At 35.3% G+C, this 11,652-nt stretch overlaps 1 protein-coding gene across 7 annotated transcripts in view; it reads right to left on the bottom strand.

Moving 5' to 3' along the window:
• The window catches only part of LOC107669984 (oxidation resistance protein 1-like), a 60,324-nt gene that overhangs the window by 33,030 nt on the left and 15,642 nt on the right, over window positions 1-11,652 (bottom strand). For 5 of the 7 annotated variants that reach the window (XM_016462425.1, XM_016462429.1, XM_016462432.1 and 2 more), the window contains 2 exons: window positions 11,059-11,146; window positions 3,470-3,666 (listed from right to left, as the gene is read on the bottom strand). In XM_016462425.1, coding sequence (XP_016317911.1) covers window positions 3,470-3,666; window positions 11,059-11,075 — 214 coding nt within the window. In that variant the 5' untranslated portion in view covers window positions 11,076-11,146. Of the gene's footprint in view, window positions 1-3,469; window positions 3,667-11,058; window positions 11,147-11,443; window positions 11,456-11,652 lie in introns of those variants that run through there. The other 2 variants (XM_016462428.1, XM_016462431.1) reach the window with 2 other exon arrangements.

The following is an 11,652-nucleotide window of genomic DNA, read 5'->3' as shown; positions in this document are numbered from 1 at the left end:
TATATATATATATATATATATATATATATATATATATATATATGACCCATTATTTTGTGTAATGTTGACTTACAGGCACTGGTTAAGCTTTCACAATATCATCCAGAAAGAAAACAAATAAATGCCATATTTTATATGACATTTACTGTAGATTGAGTATGGGGAAGTAACACTTGCAATTTCCATCCAGTCTATTTTGTTTTTCTATAGGAGTTCTGGATCTATTGCACTTTACTTGAGAAGATTAGTTTTTGAGAGTGTGTATGTGTGCGTGTTTGTGAGGGAGCCACATACGAGGCAATTCTGAGTGGTGCGGTTCAATCTCCAATACACGCACACAGCTATAAAAGGCTTTAAAAGCCAAGAATGCCGCAATGTGCTTTTTCTTTAACCCCTGATGGTTCTGAAAAAAAGACAGATGGCTTCCAGGACAACAAATATACTGTTTACTTCATGTTAATGGAACAACCAGATCCATTAGATGCAGGAGCAACATTTAAGAACATGTACAAATTTGTAAAGCCTCTGTGTCCCATATCCAAGTTACACTGATAAAGCGTTTATAAAAAGCAGTTATATACACTCAGAGGTGATACTGCTTAGGACAGCGAACAAATCACCATGATTAACAGCCTAATTAGTTTGACTTACGGCATCTAGTAAACTAGACCGGCAGAGATCTGATCAAAGGGCTTTGATTAAAACATTTTCTCAACAGAGAGTTAATTGGGAGAGACACCCGATCATCAGTCCCACGAGACTGAACAGAAACCTCAGGCTGGTGTCGACCCTGCCCTGCAGGTAACAATGAGAAACATTAGCTGTAACGGAAGCAATGCTGGGATGTCACAAAATACCTCCAGTATCTGTCCTTTGGGGAAAATCTTGCTCAAGTAATTACTGCATGCTCACAAGGTTAACCAAGCTTATGGTGAGGCTGTCTGGGTATGAAACAACACAAAATGCACGTTCATGTGCTCACCTGAGGGTAAGAGTGCATTTATTCACCTAAAATGCTCCTAAAATGTGCTTTTTGAGGAAGTTTGATGAATCATGGCTATTTGTAGTCGTGCTTAAGAGATCAGAAGCTGTTTGCAAAAAGAGCTTGATAGAGCAAGACTAGTGGAAATTCACTATTGTAGATGTTCTTGGTATTTCGGTGCATTATTTATGGCGAACAACCTTGCAAAAATATTGTTCTGCTAGCAACTTTCAAACTGTTTGGTCTAGAAAGTCCTCTGAGCTTCACATGACCCAGGGAACCAAAAACATGGTGGTTTTAATTTGGAGCCCAACTAGATTGTCCACCATTTTGGAATTTAAAACTGTATTGTTTTCTTAAGACCACTCACCACATTTCATTTTTAAGAATTTCTCATTATTACACCCAAATGAAACTGATGAGAAAGCAAAACTGGAAGCGAGACTGCAAATTGCCCAATGTTAAAACAAAATTCAGTTTTTTTGCCATTGACCACAAAGATTCCAAATAAAAAATGAGGCTATAAAATTAGAGAACAAATTAGATAAAGTGATAATGCCAAAGAACTACCCAGATTTTACACTTCTCCTCAAAAGTTTGGGGTCAGTAAGACTTCCTTGAAAGAAATAACACTTTTATTCAGCAAGGATACATTAAATTGATCAAAAGGGTCAGTAAAGACATTTATAATGTTACAAACAGCTATGATTTCACATAAATCCTGTTCTTTTGACCTTTTTATTTATCGAAGAATCCTGAAAAAAAAAAAATGTATCATGGTTTCCACAAAAAGACTAAGAAACTGTTTTCAACACTGATAATAATAAGAAATGTTAAGCAGCAAATCAGCATATTAGAATGATTTCTGAAGGATCATGTGACACTGAAGACTGGAATAATGATGCTGAAAATTCCGCTTTGCATCACAGGAATAAATTACAATTTAAATTATATTAATATAGAAAACATTTTTTATTGTAAAATTTCACAATATTACTGTTTTTGCTGTATTTTGAACAAATACATGCAATAAATAGGCCTGTCACGATAACAACTTTTTGTTGTGCGATATAATGCCCCAGAAATAATTGCGATAAGATTATCATTTTAAAGACCATTTTTATGCCACTGAATATATCATCATAATGTAACAGCATAATAATGCAAGAAGGCCTACACACTTCCAAATGACAACAAACTTTTAATTTTTAAGAATATTTAGATTATGGAAATTAAGTATCAAAATATTAGATACCTTAAAAAACCTCAATAAATAGTAAATAAACATTTTCTAACAAAAAGTGCAAAGTAACAAGTAGAAAAAAAGAAATATGCACAAAGAACTTGTCTGGAGATTTTTCCATCTACAGATTTTCCCCTGACCTTCTTTTCTCTGTAAATTAAGGGTGCACACTATTGCTGAAAAACACAATCACTACTTAGCAGTCAGATGTCTGTATGCACAAAGGCACAAATCCCTAAACAAGGCCATATCTGCAGATGAAACTTTTTGTAGAAGCATTTTTTTAATTTGAACTAGCACCTCATGACTACACCATGTTATGTACGAGAAGCTGCAAAAGACACAGGCACAAGTGGAATGTACAAAACATGGTGACATGAATTTTTAAGTAAATATAATGGGCGATATATTGCGTCACCAAAAATTATTGAGGTCATGTACATATATTGCGCGATAAGTCGATATATTGATTATTGCGACAGGCCTAGCAATAAATGTAGTCCTAGTGAGTATAAGAGACTTTCAAAAATATTAAAGAATCTTACTGACCCCAAACTTTTTAATGGTAGGTTATATCTTTCAAAAAGATTAAAAGACTGAGTATAACCCCTTTGAAATGGCCAGATTCATCAAGATGGTACAGTCAGGGTAAAAGTGTGTTCATTATGGTTACTGTAAGAATTCTCTGTCTGAGACTACAGCACCTCCTGCAACTTAAAAGTAATTACTCTGTGTGTGTGTATGTGTGTGTGTGTGTGTGTGGAGGTCCACAGAGGGATGAGATCCTCTGTTCTCCTCCAGTTACAGTCTCAAAGGTATCCATTTTCCTCTTACCACAGGGCCAGACAGCCAGTTCCTGTGCCAACACTAGATTAAGCATAACTAATAAGTCTCACTGGACTATTCCTTTCCATTGTAAGACAATGTTAGTGTTGCAGTGTTCGATTTGGACTAGATGGGGATCTTCCTCTAAGATGCTTTCTAATGCAGCATAGCACATTCAGTAAGTAATACTACACCATAAAATCATTAAATATTTATAATTAGATGAAAACAAAAAACAAATAGACTGTGTGATTAATACTGAAATAATAAAAATACAAATGAAATAATTAAATAATAAAAAATAACCTAAGATAGGCTGTTTTGCTCAGGAAGCCACAGGAAACGCAAATCTGTTCCTAAAGAACAGACTGAAACGTAACAAAACTGGCAGAAAGGTTAGTGAAGAAGACCTCACACACCTATGGTATACCCTCGCTTGAGCTCTCCACGACGGGGACTACGAGCCTTTTGGATGTTTGTGGTATTGATCCCCTTTTCTTCACTTATGGCTGTTCTGGCCACATTCTGTATGAGGGGCGACGCCAGCAGGTCTTTGACCAGAGAACCAGCATAACCCTCATCAGGGATGTCCACTGACTGGGACTTTTTCTTCAACCTAGAATAAAGGAAGGAAAACAAATATGCACTCAATTGAAAAGACAATTTCTGCAATAAATCTTTTTATTCAAATTTTATAAATACATTTTAAAATAAATTAAATTTGATTGATTGAGTCATCACAAACACTACCATTCAAACCTTTTTTTTTTTTTTTTTTTAAGAAATTAATACTTTTATTCAGCTAGGATGCATTACATTGATAAAAACAAGTGACAGTAAAGTGACAGTAAAAAGTGCAGAAAAGGAGGAGCCGAAGACCACTGGCTACAGACAGCATAAGTGATGGAGCCAGACATGCAGCCCTGTCCAGATGAACTGACCTAGATCCAGAGAGCACAGTCTGAAGACTCAAACTCACTCATTCACCCGAGCAATGAGCTCAAGGCACACAACTCCAGGACAATAGAAAGCATAATACTGCTAAGACCATTTCATAGGTCTTTTTAGGAATTAACAAATCATGCCTAGTGTCTCCTACTCATGTTCGAGCTTAGCACTCTCAGACATCGATATTGAAAAGTGTCATGGTAATGTCAATAAACATCGACAAACTAAAGCAGGTTGCTAAAGGATATTGCTGTTGACATTGGTAAAGGGGGCTTCATTCTCATGGCTAAATCAGGCTTCATTCTCACAGCTCACCTGCATTTATTGTCCCATAGGGAGACATTAAGATGCCATAAATCTGGGCTGAACTTATCAGCTAATGGACTCACTCTCATTTACAACAGGCAATTGTCACGGTAGATGTGAAACTGCTCACCAGAAGCCTTCTACATGTCAACAGCATTCTTTATGTAAGAGTTTATCAACAACACCCAGGTAACCATTCATCTGCAGAACTGCCTATTATAATTGGTTGTGTTTCGAGAACTTCCAAAACTAACACATGAAACCTTACATGAGAAAAAAAAAAAGAAGAAGAAAACCGGAAAAAAAACTAACTGAAAGGATAATTTCAGGGTTCCTACATCTTTTCACCAATGGATTTCCATGACTTGTCCTGTCATTTGAGATTGAAACTATTTTTCACAATTTTATGTCAATTGCATCCACTAAAAACTTGTGAGGTGAAGTCGCAATTTTTTTTATTTCCTAACATTTCCCAGCTTATCCATGATCATAAGAATGCTGTTACTTGTGAGACTAATGCAATTTCTGTTTTTATTATTATTATTTTATTTCACTATTTATCACAAAGTAACAAGTAAATGTAATCATACACAATGAACAAAACTCAGGTGTAAAAACTCAGAAATTGCTAGTAAATTAAAAAAATAATTTAAATTTGAAAGTAGAAAAACTGAAATAGTATTCTTTTGTAAAAAGTAGGCCTACTTCAATAATCTTTGTTTAGGGTCTCATTCATTAAACAAATCTGAGCAAATTCCTTGAAAAACACTTCTTGCATGTAAACTGTTGCATTGATCGAATTCACAAGGGTTTTTTTAGTGATATTCACACATATTTGTCCTGCAAATGTAACCAAACGTGAAGAGATTTTGGTTTGCATTGATTATTTAAAGCACACTCTCTTAATGCCAACAGCCAAGTATTACCACAGCAAGTGTAATTTAGCAGATTAAAATGTTTAATCAAGGAGGGGTGACCACTCATCTTCAAAACATCAAAAACACTATACAGTCAAAAGAAAATCCACTACATACAAGCTTTCCATTTAGTGCCATTTTACACTATGAACCTAATGAAAGAATCTCCATTTAGATATGATTTATTGCTACAAATCACACTAAATCCTTGAACATTGTTACGCTTTTGACACTAGGTTAACAATAAAATGTCTAAATAAATCATAAAACACATATTAAGCTCATTGAATAAAACAGTGTAGGTTGTAAGTGATATCAAGTTTGAATGTTGGGTTCACTGGACAATTTTTTTTAAAGTATTTGAAAATGCTTCAACAACGAAACGAGTCAAAGATCTTGCTCTCAAAAAAAAACAACAACAAAAAAAACACTGTTAAGTGACAAAAAGATTAATGCATTAAAATGTGTAAAACTACCAGTTATCATTCATAATACTTCTGCATCAGCATGGAACGTTTAGCAAGGGGAAAGAGAGTATTAACGGAGATTATGACATATTTTAAGCTGCTCAAACTCCTGCTGACAAAAACTCCTTAAATATTACATAACAGCAGCAGGTGGTAGATCGATACCCTATGGGAGCTGATCTTATTAGACAGCAAAATATTAACTAACCTTAATTGGAGTATTACTATTCTGATTTATATATTACCTAAATGTCTTCTTGTTATATTCTCAGGCAAATGCAAGTAGAAGTTGAGAGCCAATCAAGGCATATCAAGATTTTTCACATTTTCCCCATTCAAAACATTTAAGAGACTTACATGCAAACGTAAGGTCTCTGCATAGCAACATCACCAATGCAATACAATGTCAACAAAAGACGACAGCTGCAAAGTATTTTAGTAATAAAATTGTTAAATCCAGCAGTGAGCTTGTTATTGCACAGACCTATGATGATAATATGAGCAATATTAAATATTCACATTCTATGCCTTCGTCGAACAGAGTTTCTGACATCAAAGTCTGGAACTGGGTCATTGCTGAATATGTTGTACAAACACAAACACTAACAAGAAAAAAGACTACTGGGGAAACGTCTATTTTCACAAAGCCAAGGTGGAAATGCACAAATGAGGCTAAAATAGCAGAAGAAATAAAGATTTCTGGAACAAACTGTTTTATGTAGCAAATTCATTTGCAAGACTTTTGCATATTTTTAAAATTAAAAATAAAATGTAATTTGAGAAGCAAAACAAACTTTAAAATACTTCTTAAAATTATTTCCATTTTAGTTTTATTTCTATTTTGGCCCACAATTTGTATCAATCACTCATAATAAAATCTCATCCTAATGCTAATTAAAAATATTTAATTATTCAGTCATATTTAAATACCATCAGACGAAAAGCAGACCTCAAAATATGCAGAATTTAACAAGGCAAGCAGAAAGACATTCAACATTTCTATTAAAAGTCAGCAGAGACACTCTGTTAGACAGAAACCAATCAATTTTGCTGAGAGGTTGTTCTGTCCAACCGTTCAAACAGAATTCAGATTACTATAAATGTGCCCTTCAGTTTAAAAACAAAACAAAAAAACATCCTTTTTGGAGTGTATTCAAATGAGTGGTATTTCTCTGGAGATTTGGATGCAATATTAAATAATTTCATATGCTGCAATCAAATACATATTATTTGCATACGTTTCTCAGCAATGCCAAGCTAATTTCAATATGACTATAAATTGCACTGTTTCATCTGATGTTTTTCTCCCCCCTCATCACTCTCAAAACATCAGCCAAGGTCTCTAAGCTTATTACGCAAGCACTTGAGTTTCTAGTACAGGCTGCATAATCCACTCTAAGAAAAGTACTTTGTGTTCCTTCATGCTCTCATAGGTAGACACTCTCGTTATTGCAAAGTTTCCTGCCTTTCTGCAAAAGACAGACAAGTCAAACTAAATTAAGCAAGGTGGGAGATAGTTTAACTCTACAGACGACTATCTTGGAGGACGAATCAGTCCAGAAATAAAAAGATTTGTTACCAATTAAGGAAGGCCTAAAGGCAAGTTCTCAGTTACATCCATTTTTCTTACGTTACACTGGTGACACTGTAAGGAAATTAAAGTTATCTATACACACATTTCAATGCGATATTTTAAGAACCTCAGGGTCTTCGTCCACTTTACTGATCTTTTGCTCAAGGAAAGCATGTCTTCCTTTTTCAGGAAGTCTTTAAAACTTTCTCTAGGAAGAGCAGTGAGTGAGTTACACGCATCTACAGAACAGTCACTCTGAATTAGCAGAGTGCTCATTGTTTGTGCGGTTTAAGTGCTGTGGTTAGGGGTCTCTGCACGGCCACAAACTGCGTGCATGGGTGATTATGTTTATAGTATATGCACTATATAGGGCTTCACATCAAAAACATGCCCTATACTGTTGCCTTCCAAAAAGACTTTTTTTTTTTTTTGTCCTCTTGCATAATTCAGATGGGACTGCATGTTTCATTTATCCCACAAGAAATGTTTTTCATCTTAAAACACTGTATCTGTGGAGAATGCCAATCACTCCAACTGGTTATAGTCTTTGCTATAAAACTTACTGTTCAAGCCTCTACAGAGCCTCTTATTCTCACCAATAATGTATGATAATATCCAAAATACAGTAAAAACAGTAATATTGTGAAATCTTTTTTCAAATTAAAACAAAGTTTTAGTTACTTTAAAATAAAAAGTTAAATTAAATAAAAATAAGACATGTTGCTTTGGCAACTAGCTAAAATAAAATAAGCATTTGCTTTTTAAATTTTATTTCAAGTAACAATTTTTTGTATCGTTTTAGTTATAGTTAACAATAATAACCCTGGAAACAACAATTGCTGGATTCAAACCTGCCAGATCAAGATGCGAGCCAGACTCAAACTAGTGTCGCCCACATGAGCACCTCAGCTACATGGCAACAGCTCATTAAATAATAACTCCTTAAATAACTTATTTAAATAAAAAACACATGTTGTTAGGATGTGCTCTTTAATATTAGCATTATTAAATTAAATACTCAATCCTTAGCATGTTTTCTGTTTCTAACAGTTGTTTTTCCCCCGAACTAAACACCCGTAACCAAATATTGAAGTAACAGATGGTTTTGTTCTGTTCTAAACAGACAGTATGTCTTCAGTTAATCAGGTAAAGCTGAAACCTCTCTCAGTTTTATTTAGATTAGTGATTAGTTAAACCTGCCACTGCAATCCTTGCTCACCCGCACCAAGAAAGCTGTAAACCAATACCTTTCTTTTCTAGTCTTACGTCATGTATTTGCGTAGTTACTTCATTAGCCGGGACAAATTATTCTCGTCAAATCAAATCACCCTTTTGAGTTTTTAATGTGATCAACAGGAAGCTATAAAAATGAATTATATATTTTTTTCCAAGCAATTCATCACAGTTTCTTGCAGAGATAACAGCTGCAGTACTGCTGCAGGTAAAAATAACACTAAACCTCAAAGGACCTTAGACTCCCTTCCAAACATCCTGAAACGCTGCTGAAAAAGGCATGAATGCATTCTGACTGGCACAAAGGAAGAAATAACGAACAATATATAAATAAAACAGGCCATTTAACAATCCCAAAAAGCAGTCATCAATAAAACAGAAATGGAGTCGGCCCTCTTTAATGCAATTGGGTTGACCATTAGAGCACGTCTGGAAGCCTTGAGAAGAATATTTCATCATCAGAATACTGGAATGGAAAGTGCATATGGAGGAATCTAGATTACGGAATCCATCAAGTGGGATGACAGCTGTGCGGTGGGATGGGGTGGAGGGGGGGGTTTGTGTTAGGGGTTAAAGAGGATTATGTAATGCTCTTGAGATGTTTACGCTTGAACCTCCTAATGATGCATCACAGGGCTAAAGCAACAATTCAAGAGCCCTACTTATGTTTCAGCAATACCTCATGATCAGCCTGAATTTGTTAGAATCCAGGATTACTTTCACCTGGGGTCTATGCCATTTAAATGATAATGTCCTCTTATCTCTTGTGGGTTGATTCTCATCACAAAGTTCACTTTTAGAAAACTCACCAACCTGCTCTGCCTCGCACTTCACCATCTCTTAGCGCAATCTTCTTTAGTGTGTGCCTGTGTGACTTCATTTACAATTCTTAAACGTCAAATCAAGCAGTCATATTAATTCATGTTCACTCGATTATTTTATAATGCATATGTTTTGAATGCAAGTTAAACAAGTATTTATATTGTTATTTTTGGTCCATACATCAAATAGAAAGACCACTAGCCATTGTAAACAAATGACCATTGTTGCCACTTTTCTATACAATAAACATGATTGTTTAAATGTGTGCAAACGAGTTTTACAAAATTATCTTTATTTTTGTATGTCATTTCAACCACATTAGACTCTGTGTCCACCAAAGCATTTGTAGCCAGCTGAAAACGCCCAGCCATGGGCTCTTGAGAGTGCTTTAAATGTGCAGTGTTTAGCTAGACCCAATAACAATGAATGAAATGTCCAATATTTTTCATATTAATGTTGTAGTCTGGAGACGTCATCTGGTACAGAAGACCAGCAATATTTCCTTCTCCACTGTTGTTCAGTCATTGTATAAGCAGAATGTGACAGTTGGTGATATTAGTCCCTCCTTCACTGTGATTGGATGGCTGGTTAAAAAGTGACATTGATGAGCGCTGCTCATTTGGAGACCAGGAAAAAAAAATGGCAAGTCACACGGCTAGCATTTTTAAATATGTGGCGCTCCCATTGAAAACAACTGAAAAAATATGCTTGCAGCAGGAAAAAAAAAAAGGTTCAGGTGGACACACTGCCTTTTTCCTCTTTGGCATTTGCATACAAATCAGCCTACAAATGCATGATGCTCCTTTGTACCCAATAATCACAAAACTAGTTTTCCAAAATAAACAAGTAGTTGGCAAGTTGTTGCTATGCAGCTGCTAATGTGTTCCGTGCGTTTTAGCATGTTGCTATGCAGTTGCTAGGGTGCTTACCAGTGGTACATTCTGTTACCTTCTTCATCCAAATCTATGGGCTCTTTGCCCATTTTAGGCAAAACTCATAAATTTGATTGCAACAAAGTAATATACACCTCTCAATAAATTGCACAATTTGAGGTTTCATTCATGTGCATAGTCACACACTAATGTGATACTTAGGTTTAAGGCTCGTTCACACAAAGAATGATTACAGACAACTATTACATTTACATTTAATCATGTAGCAGACGCTTTTATCCAAAGCGACTTACAAATGAGAACAATAGAAGCAATCAGACCAATAAGAGAGCAACAGTATTCAAGTGATGTGACAAGTCTCAGATAGTCTAGCACAGTACACATAGCAAGGTTGTTGTTTTCTTTTTTTTTATTACAATAACTATTAGTTCCATTACAATAACTATATTTGCATGATAATGTTCTGTTTATTTTAAGCATGAGCTGCAGTTTTGGTGTCTGCCACTTTAAATGCTCAAGCTCTTTAAAAGTCAGGATGGACTGTGATTGGCTGTCAATGGTTTTATCATTCATCAGCTAAAAAAAATAATTCTGAAAGTAATTCCAATGACATTGTTCCTCTGTGCTATTATTGTTACATTTGTAGTATGAACTTCCATATTCTCATAAAATTAGAATGATTATTAAAACTTTATAGTTATTGCCCTTGGAGTGAACAGGCCTTTAGTGTTTTGAAGATACATTTAACCCTATACATACATAATAGTCATGTATGCTTGACCCAAAAAACAGCACTGATAACAAAGACAAACAAAAACAATGCATGTAAAAACACTGTAAACCACTGACCTCTTTGTGCTGAACATTCTGGGTCCTTGTTATCCTGTGTTGGATAGGTGACACAATGACAGCGATAGGCCAGCTCTATGGAGTGGACCTGTAGGTGGAGAGTATGGTTACAGGGTGAGGTTCAATCACCATCTCATGGTATCAGGTTTAAAAAAAATCCAAGAACCAATAACCTCATCTCTGTAAGGAGAGTGACCTGTATGGCTGAGAAAATTACAGCTAACTGTCACAATCCAACAACCTTGAGCAAAATCTGAGGGAGCTCGGTACTTTCGTCAACAGACAATGTTTGTTTTCTGTCCACTATAATTCCCAACCAGATGGTGTTTACCAAGGAATTAGCTGGTAGATTTCTTGTCTACAGTCTAAGGTTATATAATTTAACCAAAGTGCAGAAGATGACATGTAAATTAATATTCACTCTTACAAATAAAGGTTCCAAAAGGGGGATTTTGCAGAAATGCCATAGAAGAACCATTTTTGGTTCCCCAAAACAACCTTTCTGTGAACAGTTCTTAAAAAGGGGTCATATGATGCGATTTCAATTTTTCCTTTCTCTTTGGAGTGTTACAAGCTCTTGGTGCATAAAGAAGA

Source organism: Sinocyclocheilus anshuiensis, unplaced genomic scaffold, assembly GCF_001515605.1.
Source record: "Sinocyclocheilus anshuiensis isolate Anshui unplaced genomic scaffold, SAMN03320099.WGS_v1.1 scaffold160, whole genome shotgun sequence".
In the NCBI taxonomy this organism is placed as follows: domain Eukaryota; kingdom Metazoa; phylum Chordata; class Actinopteri; order Cypriniformes; family Cyprinidae; genus Sinocyclocheilus; species Sinocyclocheilus anshuiensis.
Note: the sequence above shows the minus strand (reverse complement) of the source record. Positions and strands in the feature narration are given on the sequence as shown.